A 22470-nucleotide genomic window follows, 5' to 3' on the forward strand; every position below is an offset into this window, starting at 1 on the left:
TTCTTAATTAGCCTCATATCATAGTTATATGCAATAAAACTCCTAATATTAAGTGAACTAACATTTTTTGCTATGTTAACATTTTTTGTAAATTATTTTTTCTTTTTTTGCAGCAAGGAGCAAATAATGCAGAAAAATTTGACTACGTAAGTGAGCTGTGACACTTCCTTTTTTCTAACTAAAATGAGTGGTAGCCACCTGAAAACAGCTAAGTAACTACAGGTGGAAATTTAAGTTCTTTCAAGCTCTTCTTAATCTGTATTTGGTGAAGTAAAACATCTGATGACTTGGGTTGTGTTTTCAGATCTACGCTGCAAGAGACTGGCGTAGCGTGAGGCTGAGTTGGGTGCTGATAAGTTGTAACTCATATCTGAAAATGTTAGCTTGCCTTTTTTTTCCCCTTCCTCTCTCACAGGTGATGCAGTTCATGAATAAAATGGCTGGTAATGAGTATGTTGGATTCAGTAATGCTACGTGAGTATTTTTTATATACTTAGTACCTCAACTGATAGTTGGCATGTTGAGTTTATAAAGCAGTTCAGTTACTTATGTTGGAAGCCATCATTTAATATTACAAGGTCTAGCTTTAGCTTAAAATTAACAAGAAATGAAGTTGTGCATGTTTCTGTGTTGCTGTGACTGGTCTGATATGGGAGTGATCATTTTCTCCTTGAAATCTTGTCGATCTGTCATAGTGCTCTGGTGCTATGGCTCTGAGAACTGTTAAGTTGCAATTCTTAGCTTTCTGGCTTTCATTCCTTGCCTGGTTCACTCCCAGTTGTCAGTGAATGATGCTTCTGCTGCAGCTTACTCTCAGAGGTCTCAGTCTACTACTGCCTTTCCAGAAACTCTTCTAAGGGAATGATCTTGCACTCCTTTGCCTTACCCTTACAAGTGAGCTTGTGTACGTATAAGTAATGTGTGTGTTCAGACGTTGTAGCTTGACTCTTAAACTCTCTTGAACTTAATTCAGTCCAACAGGGCGTGCTGGGATGAGCTCTTAGGACAGTTCCTGGTCTGTTAATAGAATGCTTGTGTTGAGAAGTCATGCATCCTTTACCTGTGGTCTTATTGGGTTACATCACGCATCTCTGATTGTTTTTCTTATTTTGTTTCAAGGTTCCAGTCCGAAAGAGAGAGTGGAGATAGAAACTTTGCAATTGGCTATTACTTGAAAGAGAAAAAGGTTGTTCACTTTTGTTTATTGCATTTTGAAAATTTTCATAGTCTATGAACTTGTTAATTTTTTTCATTTCACATTCAAAGTGATCTAAATTGTTTGAATACTGTGTGTGCATTTTCATACTGTCACTCAAAATGCCTAGTCTTACATAGGGTGTGAATGCATGTGTCGTTCTAACAGAGTACCTGTAACATTCTGTGTCACAGCAAAAATCAACTATCGTGTCTTAAGTGCATTATCTGCGTTGTACAGATAAGACTGGGTGCATTTTGCTGTTGAAAAACTTAAAGCTGTTGTAAACTGTACTGAGAAACACAGTAATATCTAGCTTGTTGACTTCGCAGCACTATTAGTTTTCGGTGGGAAGTAATATGATTTTTCTATTTGCTATATTTAAATAAGTGTTTAAGATCTGCCTAGTTTCATATGCTGTTAAGAATACAGCTTATTTTGACTCTGGAAGTGCTTACTTTTACCTAAAGGCTTATATTTTTCCTTCCCTCAGTGCTTTCCGGAAGGCACAGATATGGTTGCTATACTGGACTTTTATTTTCAGGTAAGTAACTCTAAAATTGAGACTCAGAATGGGTTTGGAGTGACTGTAGTAAGCAATAGAAGCTTATGCCATCATAGATGGGGGAGGTTTTAATGGCTTATAATTAAAGTTGTCAGCATCTGTTAAACTGGAAATGAATGGTGTACATCTGATGTAAACTGTTTATAACTATTTTGTTTAAGTAATGTACTTAAGTGTCTTTATTGTTAATGCAAACCAGTACTAGTCTTTAAAGCATTTGCAGTTGAGAAGCTTGTAATGTTCTGTGTTACTTGAATGAATTTGCTGTACTGTGTGAGGCTGTGGAGCACGTTGAACTCATGTGTAACTAAAACTGTATTTGCATGCCGTATTGGAAGCTGAAGCATAGCGTTATAAATGAAATACTGAATATCCCCTCGTTTATTGATTAACTCAGTACATATAAGACAAAGAATCTTGTCAGGTGCATTTTTCCTTCCCCCATGTTGCTTGCCTCACGTTAGCTAATTGTTTGCAACTGTCACAAAATGAGAACTTGGCAAGTGTGAGGTATTTCCTAAAGAGGTTTCCTAACACCAAAGTATGCATAATTCACAATTCATTCTGATCTTCTGCATGTAGTTCTTGAGAAGCAGTTCAAGTTGTATTACTGATCCAGTCTGTCTGGGATAGTTTAAAAATATCCAGAGCTCAGCTCTCAAAAAGTCTGATTTGGATTTGTGATCCTTGCTCTTACCTGTGCAAATTAGCAATTTTAAGTGCAAATTTTGCCTGAGCCTTTTTTGTTTGGGGTTGCACATCTAGTCTTGAAAGTGAACGAGGCTTTATAAAGCATGTATATAAATTCAACTCAGTTGACTTCTTGTTGCATTGAAAAACAGATGAGAACTGCAAGTCTGCTCTGAACTTCTGTTACCACAGAACAAAGCAGAGAATTGATTTCGATTTACTGGTTAACCGTCCTCGCAAAATGCTTCCTACCCCACTGCCTCGAGTCCTGGTGTGCTTCTGAGCACAAAGTTAAGAAAGGCCAAAACTGAGTTTTCTGACGTAGTTCTAGTTTGGCCTTGTTAGTGTGCATCGTGATCCTTAACTTCGTGGTTGTCATTCTTTCTTTTGCCTGTTACAATGTTCTTTCAACTCAGAAAACAGGAGGCGCGTACACGAGTGCCGCTTTCTGAGTGTCAATTCAGTGTTTTGTTTTCATTGCACAAAGCTTCTTTTTTCTGCTCTCAGATTCTTTTTCCCTCCTTCCTCACTTGTGCATTTGGGAACCAGTAATGAACTTACTTTCACGTTACCTCTGTAAGGTGGGGAAGGATTACTCTAATTTTGCACTACCAAGGTACAAAACGTAGGTGCTTAAACTGAGAACCTAGAAACACTTTCTTCAACATAGGTGATGTTCTGTAATACTTCATATGTTTAAAACCCAGTTGCCATTTTAGATGCGTCTCAGACGTTCTCTTGATTTGCAACTCCAGTTGGTTGGACTAGGATGTATTGAGTTTGGCAGCCGGAAAATAAGAATTCCAGGTAGTAACTACTCGTGCAAACTTGGCTTAGGTAACTTCATGAAGTATCATGTAATGACTGTTTGGCAAAAGTACAAGCACTAGTTTGTTTATTTTTCAGAGTAGCATTTCAGCTTCAGGTTGAAACCAGCTTATCTTTTGGTTTCTGCAGAAATGAGGCAGCATCAGGTGATGGCATCATATCACATTTCCTGATGTGTCACCAAAGTATGTATAGTCTGTACTGAAGCAGGGATCCTGGGAGAGACTATCATGTGGTCATATCATAGATACATCATAAAGCATATATGAGACAAAGGTAAAACTAAGGCTACGCAGGAAATGCTAGCATTAAGACTTGTATGTGCTAGAGTGTGCAGCTTTGAAATGTACTTTTAGTGGATGTGGGTGGTCTTCTAAGGCTTAAAGAAAAACAAAGCACCACACCTCAAATTGAAAAATTGTTCCTTAATGGCTTTGCCATTTAAGCAGATGCAGAATACTGAGGTTGTTTTCCAGACCCGTTCCTGTCAAGGCAACGTAAGGGGGGTGGGGGAAGGAATCAAGCTGAGACACTAACTCGTGAAAAATAACTCCAAAGCTACTAAAAAGGCTTACCAAAGCTGTTGCTGGGATCTTTGTATCTTTATAGTAGAATGATTCAGATGATGTTAATTCATGCCACTAGTGTCATCTGTAACAAATGTGATGCTGCAGGTTATTTAATGAGATCTTATTTCTGTGGAGTTATAGTGGGCTGTATTGTTCTAGAGGTACCAGTTTGTATAATATGAATTTCTTTTTCATAAGCTTTGCTCAATAGAAGTAACCTGTGAGTCAGCAAGTGTGATGGCAGCAACTCTGGCTAATGGTGGCTTTTGCCCAATCACTGGGGAAAGAGTACTGAGTCCTGAAGCAGTCCGGAATACCTTGAGTTTAATGCATTCCTGTGGCATGTATGACTTTTCAGGGCAGTTTGCCTTCCATGTAAGTAGTTTTCAGATACTTATTAGAGCTGATTGGGAAGATTAATCTGTGCTGTTGTTTTCTGTGTCCATCTTGGTTGCTTTTCTGTGGGTGGGGGAGATGTTATGTGAATTGTTTAGGAACCCAACGCAAGGTATGGGAAATCCATGGATTCCGTGGCACTATCTATACTCTGTACCTTGGGATACAGTGGTATTCCCAGCAGCTTCACATCTGGGAATCCTTTTCACCCTGAGACAAACTGTTCCTTAAGAAAGGCTGTTGATGATGAGAGAAACAAGTGACTGATGCAGGTATAACTGGAACCAGCAGAACTGAAGAAATCCTGACATAGGGGAGTAGAAGATGGCAGGAAGCTTTTGTATGTGATTGCTTTCTCTTTGACACGGGATGTTTAATGAGTTGTCCTCGTGTACTGTGATAGTGGATGTTGTGCACATCACGTGTACTGTAATGTACTGCTGGAAAACTGAAACACTTTTGTGTAAGTATTTAAATATGTACTGCCACCTACTTGTATTTTCAGTGTTTCGTTTTGAGTGTTTTCAGTTTTCCTCATTGCATGGATATGAAATTGAGTGTGATGCTTTATGTGACCTAAAAAGTTATTGCTTGGGGATATGTGGTGTTAGTTCCTGTTGGGAAAAAAACAATAACTTTGTGCGGATTGTAAATAAGTAAGTTGCGTAATGAATTTATGGGCAGGCACTTCAGTTAAATATTGGTTTATGCAGCTTTGTACTGTTCTCATGCTGTGATCTGCTCATGACAGATAGATGTGTTCATTACTGCTGAGTCATAACAGCTTTGTTACAGTGGCACTTGGGTTATCTTTTTTGTTGTGTTATTGAGAGCTAATAACTTTGACTGCCTACCTCAGGTTGCCGTGAACTGAGGTCAAGGCTACAGGCAGTCTATAAAGAGAAGTAATCGTGCTTTGTCAGTGTTTTACAGATCTAACTTTTATAAGTGCTGTGTAATCTTTGGTAAAATAATTTGTGTGTGCTGTGTTACAAGGGTGGAGAATGCTGGCAGAGGATAGTAATTCTCTGATTGTTCTACAGGTTGGCCTTCCTGCAAAATCCGGAGTTGCTGGGGGGATTCTTCTGGTCGTTCCTAATGTCATGGGCTTGATGTGCTGGTCACCTCCTTTGGACAAGATGGGCAACAGTGTTAAAGGAATTCATTTCTGTCATGTAAGCAGAATTGCCTTTAGCTTATTCTTCTTTTGTAGCTGATGGTTGCTGAGCTTCAGTTAGCACAGCTGACACTTCCACTGGTCAAAATAGGATTTTTTTTTCACTCTTTCTTTCATAAGAAATTTCACCGGGGTGAAATTTTCCAAGGGTGAAAATCTGAGACAAGATGTTTGCGTTCTTGTCATAAATAGCACTTACATTTTGTGAACACTTAGAAATCACAGTGCCAGGAATATGGGAAAATTTATTGTGGAAAAACTTTGCAATGGAACGCTTTGTGACCTGACAAAGGCATTAGTCCTCTGCATGCTGCATTAGGAGGTGTGGAACTGATCTGTAGGCTTCCCTTCCCATACATACAGAAGCAACTTTCAAAACATTAGAAATGCATCTCTTATTTAATTGCCATACAAGAGAAAACATTCTGATGAAATACTGCTCTTTTGATTATGTCCTAATCTTTACAACTAATGAAAGCAGCTTTTGTTAAATAATCTGGCATACAAAAATGTCTTTGACATCAGATGAAGTTGTTGAGCTGGGCTAGGTAGTCCTGGCTTTGTCTCTTGCTTTCACAAGAGCCATGGGCAGTCTGACAGCAGCATTAGAAATGGCAGAGATTTTGTGTAGTTCTCTGTAATGGCAATTAAAGATGCTTTGTTAGGAGAGGGAAATGCAAAGTAAATGATGGCCTTTTTTATTCTCTCCCTTAAACCGCCTTGTTGTACTAGCTAAGTAATGGCAAATAGAAAATGGAACAAAAGGTCTCAAGAGAATAGTAGGACCCAAGAGAAAAGCAGGCTCCCTAGATTCCACATAGAACCTTTAGGGTTTTTGTAATGGAAGTTGAAGGCAGATGCTTTTCTTTTATTTATTTCAGTAGTGAGGACAGTAAAGCTGCACTAGTGTGGGTAGTGGTGAATACCTGTGTGACTGCCTTCACTTGGCTTGTCCTCGACAGCATGGCACTGATAGTACCACATTTTGGTTTATATGTACCAGCAACGGTCTCACACTTTATCTAATAGCTGTAGAGCACTAAGAGGTTACCAATTCCAGTTCAAATATTTTTAAACCTTTCATGCGGTGGTCTTGCACTAGGTAATTTAAATTGATAGCAATAATTAAAGTCATTAATTTAAATTACAAAAAAAAAACAAACCAAAACAACCCAAGCAGTAGGTAGGTAGAATTACTGGCAGTTATTTGTTTTAAAATGAGACCTAAAAACAGATTTGATTGTGGCAGTGGCACACAGCTTGAATGTCACTTTTACTTTTTCAAGTGTGACAGCATAGCAAAGTTCTGCGCTTATAACCTTTTGTACTGTAATTCAGAACACAGTGAAGTCCATTATGTCACCCATTCTCTTGTTTCATCCTTTTGATGGGATTTTAAGGTTTTATGTACTAAATCAGCCCAGACTAATTTCTGAAGAGTTTACTGCAATTGGAGCAGGCATATGTTAGAATAGATGTTTTGAAAGTTACTGCCTGTTCTATGTTTTTTAAAAGAGTTTAATAGTTGAGGTGTAAGCTATCATTGTATTATGTTCAAAGGGCCTTATAGACAGCGGTACTAGTTCATTAAATAGGGTTCTTTTAGTGGTATAGCTTACTAGGATAGCTTACTAGGATATGGTGTAAAACACAACTGCTAGATTTGTGTTCATATGTGTTTGATTTCATACAGAGAATAAATACTGTGTTGTTTAAATGTTTGCAGGATCTGGTTTCTCTGTGCAATTTCCATAATTATGATAACTTGAGACACTTTGCGAAGAAGCTCGATCCTCGCAGAGAAGGTGGTGACCAGCGGGTGAGTTAAGTTGTGTTTTAGTGAGTATTGTGTGTGGGCATCAGGTGAAGCATGGAGAGTTCTGCAAAACTGCTCGATGACATCCCTCAGAGCTTTCAGATAACCCAGTTAGTGCACATTATTAGTGGACACGTACCTTGGTGGGCCACACGACAACGGGGTTTTGTACAACAGAATTACGTACTAGATTTACAGCTCTGTCTCATGCAGTTCATCTCCTTTGCTCAAGCAAGGCTGTGGCATCCGATATAAATCACCAGCAGTTTCTGTTCTGGTTTTAATGAAAACAAACAAACAAGGTGAGCTTAGTCTTCCTGTTCTGTGCTGCAATGCAGGAGGTGTATGTTGAGTATTGTTTTACAATGATATCTCTGAGACCACATTGCCTGTGCAGCTCTCAGCAAGCAATGAACTGAGGCCTTGCGTTGCTGTAGAGCGGTGCCTGTTACCAGGGAAGCAGCATATGCAATCTGTGGGAAAGAACTGAATCTAATCCTGCTCTATGTACAAAAGATAACAGCGTGAGGGTACTTGAGATAGGGAAAAGCTTGCTTTTAGTCCTGCCAATGTTTTAAGTCAGGCATGAGGCTTTCAATGGGAGAAGATAGAAGAGTGATTTGAAGTGCTTCTTGCATGCATACATCTGAAATAAATGCCCAAGTAGGAAGTAGAGTGTTGTGTAACTGGAAAGCAGTAAACAACAGTTTATACGTGAAGAGGTGAAGAACTTGGGTCTGTTAGCATTGGTTGCAAATTGGGATTATTTTTTTTCCTTCAAATACACTAATAAATAATGTATGTTGCTTGAACAACTAGCATTCCTTTGGACCAATGGACTATGAGAATCTCCAGCAAGAACTTGCTTTAAAAGAAACAGTATGGAAAAAAGTGTCACCCGAATCAAACGAGGACATCTCCAGAACCGTAGTGTATAGAATGGAAGGTCGGGGAGAGCAGAACTAAGTGAATGGGTTCTAGTTGCATTAAATACTACATTTTTTAAAAGCCTCAAGCATCTCTAGATTCAACTTCAATCTGAATATTGTTTGCCTGCTATTTTCATTTATATATAAATTTTGTGTAAATTTTGTATGCTATACCAAAAATGCTGTCGGAGTTCAAGGAGAAAAAGCACACGTAAACACTGCCAACCAAACCTGCTAACTGACTTCTGTCGTTACTTAGAGCACATTTACTTGTTAAAAAAAAAGCATAACTAGATCTGAATGTTTTCTAAGATATACCTCTTGTGTATATCTGTGTATTTTTGTTTATATCTGAGAATTTTAAGTAAATTAATTGTAGAGATAAGCAAGAGTTTAAGATATATCCTCTGATCAGGTTCAGCATGTAAAGATAGAATTTTAATCAAAGCATCAAGTAAAATACTGTCAGTAAACTCATGCATCTCCCAATAACTGTATATTAAGCAGAGTTAGGTTCTGAGTGGTGTTATCACCTTATCCTTTATTTTAATAAGAACTTTCAGTTTGTTTTGAGCAGAAATTGATCCCTCAGATATGCCATGCTAGTAAATACTATGCTCTTTCTTTTTTTTTTTTTTTTTGGTAATTTGACCTTCAGTCATTATTAATGCTAACCGTAAATAAAGGAGCAAAAATGGCTGGGGAGGACTGGGAGAGAAGGCAAAACAAAACTTGCCTTGTTTGCAAGTTAACTAATGTGGCAGAAAGATTTCTCACCAAGCTATTTTGAGTGTCTTGCTAGCTGCTTGTACTGTCTCTTGGTACTTATGACTCAGAAGTCTGCCTTACTAATAATGCAGAGCTCCACCCCAGAGAGGAATGCAAGCAATCCTAGTTTGTGAGTGGTAAGCAGCCCAGCAGGGAGCAGGAAACGTGTTCAGAGTAAAGCATTGTTAGATGTTAAAACTGTTTACAATTAACTTATTTTTTTCAGCCGCTAATGTGTGTGCACGTTCATGTATGTGAATATATATCATTTATTTCTCCGTGAGCAAGTGTTTAAAAATTATTATTCATAGCTCCTTTTGAAAGTGTTAGCCAGTTTGTACCTATGTCAGCTTGTAGAGAATCAGGACTTGCATTCTTCTACAGGGAACTGCATCTCTCAATCTACATGATGTGATAATTGGAAGCATCTTGAGGATGATATACAAATGGTGTATGCAGGCTTTAGGCAGTACTGGACAGGGCAGAGTTTATAAGCTCTTGACACTTAGCTGTTCTATGAAGCCCTGAATCATACTAAAAATCTTACAACATCATCAAAAAACCCCACTGAAACAATCCTCTGTCTCTATAAAATGTCACGTTTGCAAAGAATTTGATATATTTTCCCCCAAGCACGCCTCATGCAGGTGTCCCTGTTATAAAACTGTGGAGAACTTGTCCAGGTAGTGCTATCAATGTTTCTTCATCTCTGTCTGTTCAAGCTCAATGAGGACTTCAGGTGGTGATAGATGATTCCTTCTAACACCTCCAGCCCTCCTCCCATGTGCTGGTGATCTGAAACCCCAAAATGCATTCATACATCAGTTTTGCATAGGGGGGCAGAGTTATGGTTTCCCTCTCCCTGTTTGTCTCATATAGATGTCAGTCAAGGAAGATGCAGAAAGCAAAGCTTACTTTCTCTGAGAAGACAAGCTGTCGTTAATTATTTTGCTTGGTATTGTTTGTCTTGCATAAGCATTTGAAATAATATTAGTAATAAGCTCTGACCTAACACTGAGTAATCTTCCTCTAGCAGTACTTTGTGAAAGGATGAATTTCCCACGTTTGAAGCCTCTGACTTAAAATGTTTGAGCAAAACAACACAGAAAGTCATTATTCAGTGAACTTCAAGGCCCAGTGGATTGTAGAGGTGAATCTGTGGTGCAGGTGTCGGTAATAAATTGCTGAATATTAGCTATTTCATAATTCATCACTGATGCTTGGCATAGGTTTGTCAGTGCTTACCTTGACAACAAAGTAAAATAAGTAAAGGCAAAGTCTTGAATTTTAAAAATTAAAAACCTGTTTGAGGTTTTTACAGTTAAACAGTAGCTACAGAGACATAACAAGTATTCAGAGTCTGCAAAACTGTGTGTTTGCCTGAAGTACCCTGAATTAGAAGGGGGTGGTAATGTGTCTGTGCTGCTAACCAGAAGTATTTACAGTGATTATATGTTGCTGGTGAAATTACCCATGTAATTAAAGAAGGATGTGTGATGCAGGATTTGCAGCTACCAAAAGTGTATTTGAAACTGGGAAATCCAAGTCTTTACCGTATTTATGTATGTAAATCACATACCAAAGCTTGTGGTAGAGGTGAGTCCTGCTTGAGAAATTTAAAAATAAAAACAAAACAAAAAAAAGAAGCAAGGGGGCAACTTGATCTTCAGTATGCATCATGTTTAGGGTACAGCTTACACAGCCTTTGCTTTAGGTAGATCTATATGTATTACGGTTCCGTAATATATGCTTTTGAAGCCTGTCTCAGCATTGAAGCCAGCCTCAACTTCAGAGGGGTTAGAAGGAGACTCTTGAGGACCAATTATTTTGTAAGTTGCCTGCAGTCTGGCCTGAGTTGTCTGCAGGTGGCTCCTGCTAAGGGCAGCCTGCACGGAGAGCGAGCTGGGTCCGTAGTTAGATCTGCCATGGCAGCTTGCTCACACCTGTACTGCTCGGTGAGTGGGCCTGAAAGAATGTGGTGGTAGAGGTTAGTCACTGAATGTCTGAAGTCTGCAACGGTTTTAGTGTTCACCTGTGCTACAGTAATAGCAATTCTTGATATTCAAGCATTTTAGCTGTTTGTTTGTTGTTCTTTGTCAGCATCATTAACATTTCATTAGAAATGTAAATGCTTTTGAAGTTTTATTTTGGCATTTGTGTTGTACCCTTTGGCTCGGTTGTTAAGTTACTTGTCTCATTTTCCATTTTTTCATTTGCATTGTATGTTATTTATGTATCACAATTTCTAGCATGCTTATTTTTGTATTGTTTAATAAATTTATTTTAAGCTGATTTTATTGTATTTTTTTTTCTCACTCGATGGAGAACAGGTTTGTTTGATCATGTTTTTGAGACCGAAGTGAGATAGTGAGCACTCTATTCTAAAAAGAGATGAAGTTCTGGAAAGATAGATGATGGAGCAAGTAGATTTAGTTAGCCATTGAAAGCCTTCCTAAGATTGCTCAGTTAAATCATTGGATGACGTTTATTTAAATTCTTTGTCTGGGTGTCAAAATCAAAGTAGCAAAACCTTCTCGTCGTGACTTTGCTAAGAATAAGGTGCAGTAGGATTAATAGTGTGTGGTTTTGAAAATATTAATTTAGTTGCTTGGAAAATATGCAGTTACTGCTCTGGCACTAGCACCATTAACTGTTGATGCGGAGCATTAAGTAGAGTAGAAGTTATTTGAGATATAAAACGGTGGATGTATTTATAATGTGGATGATTCTGAGATGAGTCTTTCTGTAGAGACATCCCCATGCTGGACTTGGCCAGAGCTATTCATCAAGCCTTCCTGTACATTAGCTTATAAACAGCAGTTATCTGTATCGAATTCTTAAAAATAAGCTGGAACTTCATTGTGCATCTTAAAAAAAAAGAAAAGTTTGTTATCTAAATTTCAAGAAGGCGAAGTTGGACAGCAGTAGGTACAAAGGGAACTGCAGTTGACTTACTCTACACTTGTTTTTGTCTTTTACAATTTGTGTTTCGCTGGGCTTGTTTTGTCAAATGACCGGTGGGTGGGAAGGTGAACGAAAGGGAGTGGAATGGAAAGAGGAGTGGGGGGGAGGAGGGCAGAGGGGGAGGAACAATGTTTTGGTTCTTTAATTGTTTTTCCCTGTTAGCTGTTTCTCATGGTTGTGATACGTGTCATAGATGAATGAGCAAAGTAGGTGATTGAGTTTACAGCATTATGTATGTTTTGTTTTAGGATCCTAAACATTGTTTGTACGGGTTTTAGTGTGGGTTTTTTCATTGAATTTGAATATTTCCATTGTTTTCTGGTGGAAAAGAAGGCTGGAATAGAGAAGCAGCTTTTACACTGGAACAATAGACTTTTCTCGGCAGAGTTGGTACTGCGATGATTTAACAGACCTACTAATTTGCCTTCAATGCAGTCTCTTTGCAGAGGGACTTGAATGTCTGTGGCAGTTGCAGGAGTGGCAAGAAGCTTTAAATCAAGTAGAAATGTAACTAAAGCTTGAGTTTAAGATCGCTCTCCTATTTCGTGTTCCACAACTGTGGTCCTGTCTAGGAAGCATGCAGCTAAGTAGCGTGTAATGACATGCTTTTGAAGGAGGAGTCACATACAGTCCCATTTTCCTTCAGGAACTTATTTCCTTGTATGCTGAATAGTTTGTGGCAGTCACTGCGATTGCATTACCTACTGCGAGTCGGGTGTATTTCCCAGTTTTACCATCTGCTCTTTGTAGAGAACACTGAGTAGAGCACAGAAGTGGCTTGTTTCCCTTTGCTTTTTGTGCGAGATGGTGATAACTTTGTTAGCTTCCAGTATTGCTTTATGCAGACTTCTGATGTCACTCCAATACTTAGCATGTAAAAGTTTCTGGCCTTCAGCACCACAGCTCTGCATATAGTTCAGTTATTTCTGGAAATAGACGTGTACTTTTTTCTGTGCACAGCAAGTCTTACATAACAGTTACATCTGAAGCCGCAGTTTAAAGTTCTAAAATAGAATTTGGGCTGGCAGAAGTGACGGTGCCAAGCTCAGCACCAGCTGAAGTGTTTTAAAGCATAACTAGGCAGTGAAGCCAAGGCGGAGGCATGACGCATGGTAAGGCTGCTACAGTTAACTGCTTCTCACCAGGCTTTTGAAAAAGGGCATGAGCTATGTTTAAACGTTGGCAGGATAATAGAGACCTTGTTGCTTCAGCACTAAGCCTGAGGAGGTGAGCGAAGGAACAGGGGAGAAGGAAAGACTTTAGAACTTTCTTTTCCCCTTCAAAAACGTCTCAGCCAGCTGTCCTTTGATTTACTTCATTTATGCACGGGGCATGCAGCAGAGCATCTCTGTTTTAAGGTAACACTTGCTGTTCTAGCTGCTGCTGTGCCCTGGTGTCCACCTAGCTATCATGCAGCTGGTGCTTTCTGTAGACGTTTTCCTGACAGCAGCTATGCTTGCAGAAGGCAGAAGTTGGCTTCTGTCTGTCATCTTTCCGGTCTTCTTCTAACCTCTGTATCTGATCAGCGGGGGCAGGTGTTCTCAGGTTAAGTAGGGCTGCTACTTGGTGAATGATAGGCAGATGGTAGCTGTTCTGCTGGAGATCAGTGTACAGTGATTTCATGGTTATGTGGTCGGACTTGGGACGTACTAACTATATTGGTACGCTTTTGTATTTGCAGTTCTGTGAACCTCTTTGGTTTCCAACACAGTGTTTTTTCAGGGAAATTGCTTCACTTGGATTCTTACTTATACGTTTCTTGAATATTCTAAATAGGCAATCTGAAAAAATTGCTTTGATAATGGGATCATAAACAACCATTATTTCCTCAACTGATTTTTCTTTGTCAGATTCTTTAGTTGCAGAGTGCTGTTAAGAGGGCTGTTCTCTCGAGTTGTCAAACAGCTGGTATGCAGAATTGGAAGTATTCATGTGATTATAAACATTCCTGTGCACACTGTGAGTCGTGAGTTCATCTTTATACATTGTTTTCCTAAATCGGGATAATTATATTCAAACATAAACGTTTTACTTAATATATGGCCATTATAATCTAATATTATGTCACTGAAAAAGGAGTGATTTTAGAATTTAAGGCTGCAGTCTGTTAATTTTTCTGGTGAGGCATAGCAGGACAGATGCAAACTTGGAAATACTTTATTTGCCAAGAGATAGCATGTTAGTTTTAGGATCGCTTGTGATCATAGTAATTGCTAACAAAACAATGAATTGTGATCACAGAGCTGAGTGATAGGAAGAGATAGTGTAGCTTGCTTCCTGTTGATGTGATTCGCTCACCCAGCTTTTTCCTTGAGGCAGGCAACTTTATTGTTTGTCCAGGAATTAATCTTTTAACATCAACATGGATTTTTTTGAACTGGTAGATGTGGCTTTGGTTGTAAGTGCAGCTATGGCTTTCGTTAGAAGTGCATTTCATGCTTTTTAAAGGACCTCTGTTTTAAACGTCATGAACCTGTCATTGTTCAAAGGCGACTACTTCATACAGTTTTGGACTGGGAAACTGAATAGTTTTGAGTAGCTTTTACCTAATGAGCAGTAGTGATTGTTCCCAATAGAGACTGAGTTAAAAACATGGAGGTGAAAGATCACTTCAAGCTAATAAATGTTACTAGAGCAAGAAGAAAGAAGGTGGTGGAAAAAAAAAAAAAAGAACTGGAAATTAAATAAGCTTTTGTATGAACTTGTTAGTGATGTTTCAGAAGAAAACCTTTCATCGAGAGTGCAGTGCAGGCTTCTGGTGACAACTCCCCTGCTCTGATGTCAGCCTGCAGGGTGCTGTCGGTCTCCTGCATGTCAAGTTTGGTTGTATGTCTTCATCCTCCTCTATTTTTGGGATAATTCCAATTCCAGATCTTGTAGTTTAGAGTAAAACTTCACCCATAGATGGCAGAGTACCTGCTGGCAGGAGAGCGGGAGCATTGCTCTGCCCGTTGTGCAGCTATTAGTTGTGGTCAGTAGGTCCTTGAAAGGGCAGACACTCTTTTGTCCTTTCTGCTTAATACAGCTAGTATCACTAAAGCCCTGGTCAGCACTTTGCTTTATTCATTTGACTGTTGTTTATCCCAGCCCTTTGGTCCCAAAGTTTGCAGTGTTAGTAATGTCTGTATCCTCTACTTCAAAGGCTCTTGTTTTTGCTCCTGCTTTCAGAATGAACTCACCAGTGTTCATTCCACCTGTTGAGATTTCAGTGTATATTTTGTATGCTTTTCATTGCAGAAGTGTTTGCAGTGGACGGTCCATAAAAGGACTGAATAGGGACTGCAAAAAAAAATCCATGGTGTGATCAGATGACCCTGAGGATTCCTACTGTGAATTTTTGAAAGATTTATTATTTTACCATTTGAGAATTTCCAATCATCATAATTCAGAGGCAGAACGTAATTTCATTGGTGCTTAAAAACTTCATGATCTCAGAGGAAATTGTAGTCTTTGAGGGGATCGTTGAAAGTCTGTACGCCTCTCCATGCCTTAAATGTTTCACTTGATCTGGTAGAAGTTGTGTGTAAATGGTTGGTTCTCTCATCCCTTGACATGCCGTTCATTGCAAACAACCCAGCAGCAGCATCTTGCCTCACGAGGGCAGCAGTGAGGTCGGGCTGTCTGTTACTCCTCTGGCTGTTTGGTGGCATCCACGTCAGAGCAGTGTTGGCCAGATTTATCCTACTGTTTGCTCTTAATGTTCTGCTCCACAATTGTGTGATAGGATCTTCTAGCCTTCCTTGCAGGAGTTATTCTTCAGCTAGAGGTGGTTCTGTTCTGTTCCCAGCCCTCTCTATCTGTGGAGCACACACTGTGGAGTCAGTGCTGGGGAGGCTGGGTTCTTTGCCACCTGTATTTGTGGGTTTGGGTGTGGGAGTGGGGAGCTGAGGAGCACTGCTGGGAGAGCAGCCCTGTGGGGTGTCACCTTGTCGGGAAAGTAGGTGGGCATGCTCTTCCTGAGAGCCTTACTGAAGGTAAGTGGATGTTTTGCTTAACCTAGCAATGTTTTTGTTTAATGAAATGTAACTGTTAATTTGTTATGAGTAGACTTGTAATTTAGGCTCATATCAGTTTGCTAGTACTTTAATAAATAGCCTTAATAGAGCTAATCAAGAACTGGTAATAAATATATAAACCAGTGCAGTGACAGCTCAGAAAAGCCAGCTAAGCAGGCAGGTTTGGTATTGAGCTGGTTTGTAGCAAGTCTTACTTCTAGATGCTTTTCAATATCTAGATTATACTGAAAAGCGGTGGGGGGAAAAAAAAGACTTCAACAGAGACAGGCCAAAAAAAAGAAAAAAAGAGTTTACAGTGATGCTGATGCACTTTACTATTTGCATTTTTTTGTGCCATGATTTGTACTTTTGCCCTTTTTGATCCTCCCTAGGGACTTGATCCATAGGAAGTGTGAATGGCAGAAATCCACTTGGAACCAGTGGGTGAGTGGGTAGAGACAGGAGAGGGAGGAGCATCCCTGCTCAGCCTTCCCCTCCAGGTAGGCTGTCCATCTGCCCCATCAACCTAAGCCTTTTCCAGTAGCTTTTCCAGTAGCCCTGGTGTAAAGAGAAGTCTTTAAAATATGTATTTGGTTTGTTTTGGTGTTTCTTATATTGAGCTGCACAGCATGTGCAGCAGGTACTGAGGCTGGTTTGCCTGCAGGCCTGTTTGCATCTGAGCACTGCTATGTCTGCACTGGACCCGATCAAAACTTCTTCAGGCTCCTGAAGAGGCAGTGTCAGTATCTACCTACCTCTATGAAAACTTGGAGAAGTCAGAAGGGGAGAAGTACCAATTTTACTCAGATCGGTTTTATTTCAGGCTGTTTTAGGAGCTAGCTGGTGATGAGCATGCTGTGTGTTTTCTCTTTTTGTTACCTTCTCGATAAACAATTTAATAACTGACTTTAAGGCTGACGTAGCTGGTGCTGCTGAGTTAGCAGCCATCAGCAAACAGCAGCACCTGCCCAAGCCCTGGCACGAGGGCTGCCTGTGGCACTGCATGTGTTTGGCAGTGGGAGCTGCCTGGGTTGGTAATTACAGGTGCTTGTTTTCTGATCGTGGGTGGTGGCCATGCAGGCAGTGGTTCAGGCTGGCTCCACTCAGAGGCTCCAAAAATCCCCTCCCTGGGGAAAGCTATGAGTGGTGAATGTGCTGGAGCCAGGCATCACCATGTTAGGGCAGTGTGCACCACCTAGAGGGACTGCTGGTGCCTGAGATGGGAAGGGAAAGCAAGCCACCTTGTTTTCCCCCACTAAACTTGCAAAACACTGAAGGGTAAATGTTTGCAGGTTCTATTTTTGTGCTTTTTTTTTTCAACTGAGGTCAGGAAGCAAGAGATCAGTAATGCAGAAAATAGGCAAAAGTGTATGTGTGGGGGGAATGGAGTGCTGGAGAAGAAACGTGCTACAGAATAGCTGGCCTTGTTTGTGACTTCAGGTGTTTGTGCGGGTAACCTGAAAGTGTGCACAGTAACTGGCTGGCGTGTCCTGCCACTATTTATAGTGTAATGGACCAAATATTTAGCCCAGGAATTACAGTGTTCTGCTTTTCCAGACGATGTAACTGCCTTTGACAAACCTACCTGAAGGGGAATATTTGTTTATGGTCTGGTCGTAGTTTTTTACTTGTAAAAGCTGACTTGTTACTGTTAGGTAATACTTTTTACTTCATTTTAGGAGACAGCGCAGCGTTAGGAGAAGCAGCAAAGCGCTGCCGGCCCTGCGCCCGGCTCCTCGGTTGTGGAGTCTGCATGACTTTGGCTCACGTGAGCCCTTGGCTTCACGTGTTGCCGTGTGGCAGTTGGAAGGCCAGGACAGCAGGATGGTGCTCAGCAGGCCGGGCTCTCCCCAGCACGAGGCATTAATCCACAGCTTAAGATCTATTTTTTGAAGTGGATTGCCGAGCCGCTGCTGAGCAGCTTAGTGCTGCTGGGTGCTGCCTGGTGAGGGGCCCTGGGCACGCTTCAACCTGGCAGCCTTCCCTTTCCCCAGTGGCAGCTCTGCATCGTGCTCACTTGTCTGAGGAAGATGGCTGGGGAGCACTGAGGCTGCCTCCAGATGGGCCTGACTTTTTCTGTGTCCATCCTGAACGCAGCCAGGAGGAGCAGAAGGACAGGGTGGCTGGTTCTCTCTTGTCATGCTGCCTGCTTCCAGCCTTGTTGGGTTCTAGCTCATGGAATCTGGTGCTCAGTGGAGTTCAGGCATAGTGAATGCCTGTAAAAGCCTCCGCAGGGCAGGATGCAGGCTGGCTGGCCATGCTGTGCAGCTCTAGAAGTGCCAGCTTGCCCTGCTGGGCCGGGCTGGGTTCGTTGGCACCGCAGTCAGCAGTGGGACTGGGGCTGTGCAGCCTGTGCTGCTGTCACAGAGATCATGGGCAGGGTGCTCTCCACAGGAAATTGAAGTCCAGATTGAGTGACCTTTTTAGCAAAGAGCTCATGGAATTAATCCAGCTCTGAGCTAAATTAATGTTTTCTGAAGGATTTGTTGTGCCCACAGGGCACTGTCAGTACAGCTGTGAGGGTGGGTGGCAGGGCTGTTCTGTGGGACAGAGCCCACTGCAGACTTGTTGCAGTCAGAGCCATGTCTCGCTTGTGCTGTGCTTTGGGAGCATTACTTTTTCCCTTTTGGCCTCTGTCTTTATTTGAAGTCTCTGTAGCATAGTGCAGCTTCCTGCCTCAGAGTGCTTCCTTCCTTTAGCTTCACCTCGGTGCAGTTGTTCAGACCCAACAGCTGTGGTTTTCCTTTCGTGCTGCTCACGTGCTCATTGCAGAGCTGGCAGTTAAAGGGAGCTTGGAGCCCACTTGGCCGACCCTGCCTGAAGCAGCCAGCACCAGACAGTCTTTCACAGCTTCACTGTTTGGTTTTTTCCCCTTACTACAGTCAAACCAAAATCAACAGCAAACACACAATCTCGTGCTTGCTGCCTACAACCTCACTGCTCATTGTGACAGAACTGCTTGCAGTTGTTGGTCTTACAGAGAGGCTTTCTTCACATATACACAAGCAACATCTGTAATGTAAAGCAAACCCACGATCACCTCTGCTCTTCTGCCTGCAGAGATCTCTCCTAATGTTTGGAGTCTGTTCTAAGACGCTTACTTTTCCAGAACAGCTTGTCCTGGGAGGTGGTTATGGGTTGTGGAGTGCACCAAGCAATGTCCTCCATCACTCAGCACTTGGTGTGAATAGAGAGGAACACACTTTGTCCATAGAGCAACGGGATGAAATCAACCACTTCATAAGCATGGGAGCAGTTGGACCACACCGACCTTCCTTGGGTTTTCCATTTGTTTCCTTCTTTGAAGGAAGAAGCAAAATAAACCAGGCTTCGTCTCTCTTTGTAGGTGAAGTCAGTGATAAATCTGCTGTTTGCTGCCTACACGGGGGATGTGTCTGCACTCCGGAGGTAAAAATCTGCGTGGGGCTGAGAACAGGAGAGCTGCTGGTTTGGGGTCTGCCCTTGTTTGCTTCCAAACGTGTGCTGTGCTGGGGACGTTGGGGCTGTTTTGGAGATGGAATGTGTTGTTTTCACACTCCCCTAATTCTCGCATTTTAATAGCTGCATTTTGCCCAACTTCTTGTTTGCCTGAACGGTCTGGAAAGAGAAGTTCTGAAACGTTACACCTATGTGTAGAAAAAAAAGTGTGAGGGTGTGTAGACTGTTACACCCCCCCCCCCCTAAAGATGCTTTAATGTTTTTCTTTATGACAACTCAGGGCTTAGCTTTCTTCCTAATCCCCATCTTATTTTTGAAGCCAAGGCACTAAGGGCCCCTTTCCTTACAACTTGTTGCCATTTATATCTTCTTGCAACAGATGTGTCATCCTTCTAGCAGAGTGGCATTGTTCCCAGCTAGTTTTGTAACTCATTTTATTATATAAGGCTTTTCTTTACAGTCAATTCCTTTTTTAGATTTGCTCTGTCAGGGATGGATATGGAGCAGAGGGACTATGACTCCCGGACCGCATTGCACGTAGCAGCTGCAGAAGGTAACATCTCACTGCATGCAACTTGCTCTCTGAGATTGCACATCTACATAGATGCACTTGTCTAAATGCTCCCAATTCTGCTTTTCCTCCAGGGCACGTGGATGTTGTCAAGTTCCTGCTGGAGGCCTGCAAAGTGAATCCCTTCCCCAAAGACAGGTGTGTGGTTTTAGTGCTGGTCTGGCTGCCTTGTGTGGAGTCAAGGCAGGCAGGCAGGCAGAAGGGAGCAGTCCTGTTGGCGGTGTGAGTGAGGGGTGGGGAAACTGTTAAAAACCAACCTTAGAAGGCTATGCGTGGCTTACCAGGTGCTTCTCTAGCTAGTGAGCTTAGTGGGATTCATGTGCTCAGTTGTTACTGGAGCATGTACAGAATGGGAGCTGTGGTGCTTTTAGCCTCGTGCTTGCGTGCTGATCTTAGAAATCCCATCTTCTTCCCTGTAGATGGAATAACACTCCAATGGATGAAGCTTTACATTTTGGACACCACGACGTGTTCAAAATTCTCCAAGAGTATCAGGTCCAATACACGCCGTCAGAGGATTCCAACAACGGGAAGGAGAACCGAACGGTTCATAAAAACCTGGATGGCTTACTATAATCATTCTCAGCTAGATCCTAAGAATCCAATCAGTTACCTATTTAATTGTGGTATACTTAAGTAATGAAGAGCGTGTGTGTTTCTATCTGATAGTGGTATATATTTTACAGAAGTCTCTGTTACTTCAGTGTTATGTTACAGGAGTTTCTATACGCACAGGACAAATCCAATCTCTCTCTCTCTCAAAAAGAAAAGAAAAACGAAACCAACTAAGAATCTCCCTCCATAATGTGAGCAATATTACCTCATGCTGCATATAATTGATGTATACAAATATTTAGCTGTTGTTGGCTTTACTGTGCACTACTTAATTTATTTTTGTGTTCGATGTGAACTCTGGTCCGTGGTCAGGAATTGTTTTTTTTTTTTTTTTGTTGGTTTTTTTTGGCTGAGTTTTTGTTTCTACAGCCCTCTGTTTCCAGTATGGCCGAGGTGAGCCGGAGTACTGTCAGGTGGGAGCGGCAGTGAGGTTTTCGAACGCTGAGGATGCTGATGTAGATGTAGGCTGGGTGTGTTAGGTAAGGATCTGCACTTACTTCTTAAAAAAGAAAAAAAAAAAAGTAAATAAAATTCCACACGAGCTTGTTTACATACTGTAGATCTCAAAAGAGTACATAGGTGACAGTTGTCAGTGGTCGTAGGCTTGTTTGTAGAGATAGTCTCGTTACGGCATCTGTTCTAAGGTTTGTTTGACCAAATGGCACAGAGGGGGGGGAGCGTGACTTGTAACATCTACCAGTGTTTAGGGTTTTTGTTGTGTTGTTTTAGCATTTCTTTCAGTTCCCCTTGTCTTTCCTCCCTCCTCTGTCCATGTTCAGCTGCTAAAGTCCTTCCCCGTGGCCGGGGAAAGCGGGTGCTTCCACTCTATGCAGTCGTGTTCCTTGCAGGTATATTTGCACTCGGGTGAGCCTCGACAAGCTGCAGGACCCCGCTCCGGGCTGCTGTCTTGTTCTTGGCAGTTGCATCAGGAACCAGGGAGGGGAATGCAGGCGTGTGAAAGGCAAAATGCTAAACCAAATACTGCTTGTAAATCCGACTACATTTAGGCTTAGATGAGGAACACAGATGGAGTGAAACAGCTTTAAGGAGCACAGAGCCAATCAAAGCATGAGCGGAGCAGGAGATGAGCCAAGTTTTGGGAACGTCCTCTTCTTGCGCTGCCACCCGCCAAGGATTGGGATGTCGGAGGGGTTAGGATGGTGTAGAAGAGCAGTTCAGCAGCAGGGGTGCAATTAGGTGATGTCTTTGAGCTGTGGCGTTTGCTGTCTTACTGCTGAAGCCGCTTGGCACGTGCTCTGTCACGGGAAGTGCAGATGCAGATACTTTGTTGTTTGCAGAACTGTGATGTTGCAACAGTTCCCTATCCCATGTGCAATTGTTCTTACCAATGCTGTGCTGTGGTTTAGAAACCTCAGATGATCAGGGATTCAAAGCTCAGAGTTCGACTTCCACAAGACCCCGCAGTTGTTGGACGTAGGTGGGTCTTAAAGGAGATTCGGTGTTTAAGAATAGCACAAATAGCAGGCTCCATGCTGGCACAAAACACACAAAGCAGTAGTACGTCTCCAAGTTCAGACTTTGTGTGTAGTCACCAAAATCCTCCTGAATTGATGCGTAGATTCTTTCTAGAGTGGGCCTAGCACTTTATAAAGATGATCTGAACCACGTTATCTTTCCTTTTCAAATGGGGAAACGGAGGCATTGGGAGAAGCGTGTTCTCCAGAATGACCCAGAAGGTCAGAATAGCTGAGAGTAAATCCTCTTGAGATCCTGTACAGTCCTCTACTCGATATGCCATACTGCCTCCCTCGGGGAGGAAAAATCAGATGGAAAAGTGCTTGATACTCATCACGAGCAGTGGCTGTCCTCATGCTGATGAGATCTTGGCTGAATCTCAAAGTCTAAAGCCCTGAAATCACCTCTCTGCACTGGCTGGCATGGTTTCGCATGGTTATCAAACACTTTTTCTCTTACTGCTATTAAGCTGCAGTGC

General features: G+C 41.6%; 1 protein-coding gene across 3 annotated transcripts in view; it reads left to right on the plus strand.

Annotated features, from left to right (window-relative positions):
- Window positions 1-21973, plus strand: part of GLS (glutaminase) — a 47658-nt gene extending 25685 nt beyond the window's left edge. For 2 of the 3 annotated variants that reach the window (XM_065751126.1, XM_065751128.1), the window contains exons 8-18: window positions 114-146; window positions 416-474; window positions 1120-1186; window positions 1689-1739; window positions 4046-4222; window positions 5287-5418; window positions 7147-7239; window positions 19239-19300; window positions 19807-19883; window positions 19976-20039; window positions 20321-21973. In XM_065751126.1, coding sequence (XP_065607198.1) covers window positions 114-146; window positions 416-474; window positions 1120-1186; window positions 1689-1739; window positions 4046-4222; window positions 5287-5418; window positions 7147-7239; window positions 19239-19300; window positions 19807-19883; window positions 19976-20039; window positions 20321-20477 — 972 coding nt within the window. In that variant the 3' untranslated portion in view covers window positions 20478-21973. Of the gene's footprint in view, window positions 1-113; window positions 147-415; window positions 475-1119; window positions 1187-1688; window positions 1740-4045; window positions 4223-5286; window positions 5419-7146; window positions 7240-8055; window positions 9710-19238; window positions 19301-19806; window positions 19884-19975; window positions 20040-20320 lie in introns of those variants that run through there. The other variant, XM_065751127.1, reaches the window with a different exon arrangement.
- The last annotated feature ends 497 nt before the right edge of the window (window positions 21974-22470 follow it).

This window comes from Cyrtonyx montezumae, unplaced genomic scaffold (assembly GCF_038088225.1).
Source record: "Cyrtonyx montezumae isolate F1298 unplaced genomic scaffold, pur_monq_1.0 scaffold_7, whole genome shotgun sequence".
Classification (NCBI taxonomy): domain Eukaryota; kingdom Metazoa; phylum Chordata; class Aves; order Galliformes; family Odontophoridae; genus Cyrtonyx; species Cyrtonyx montezumae.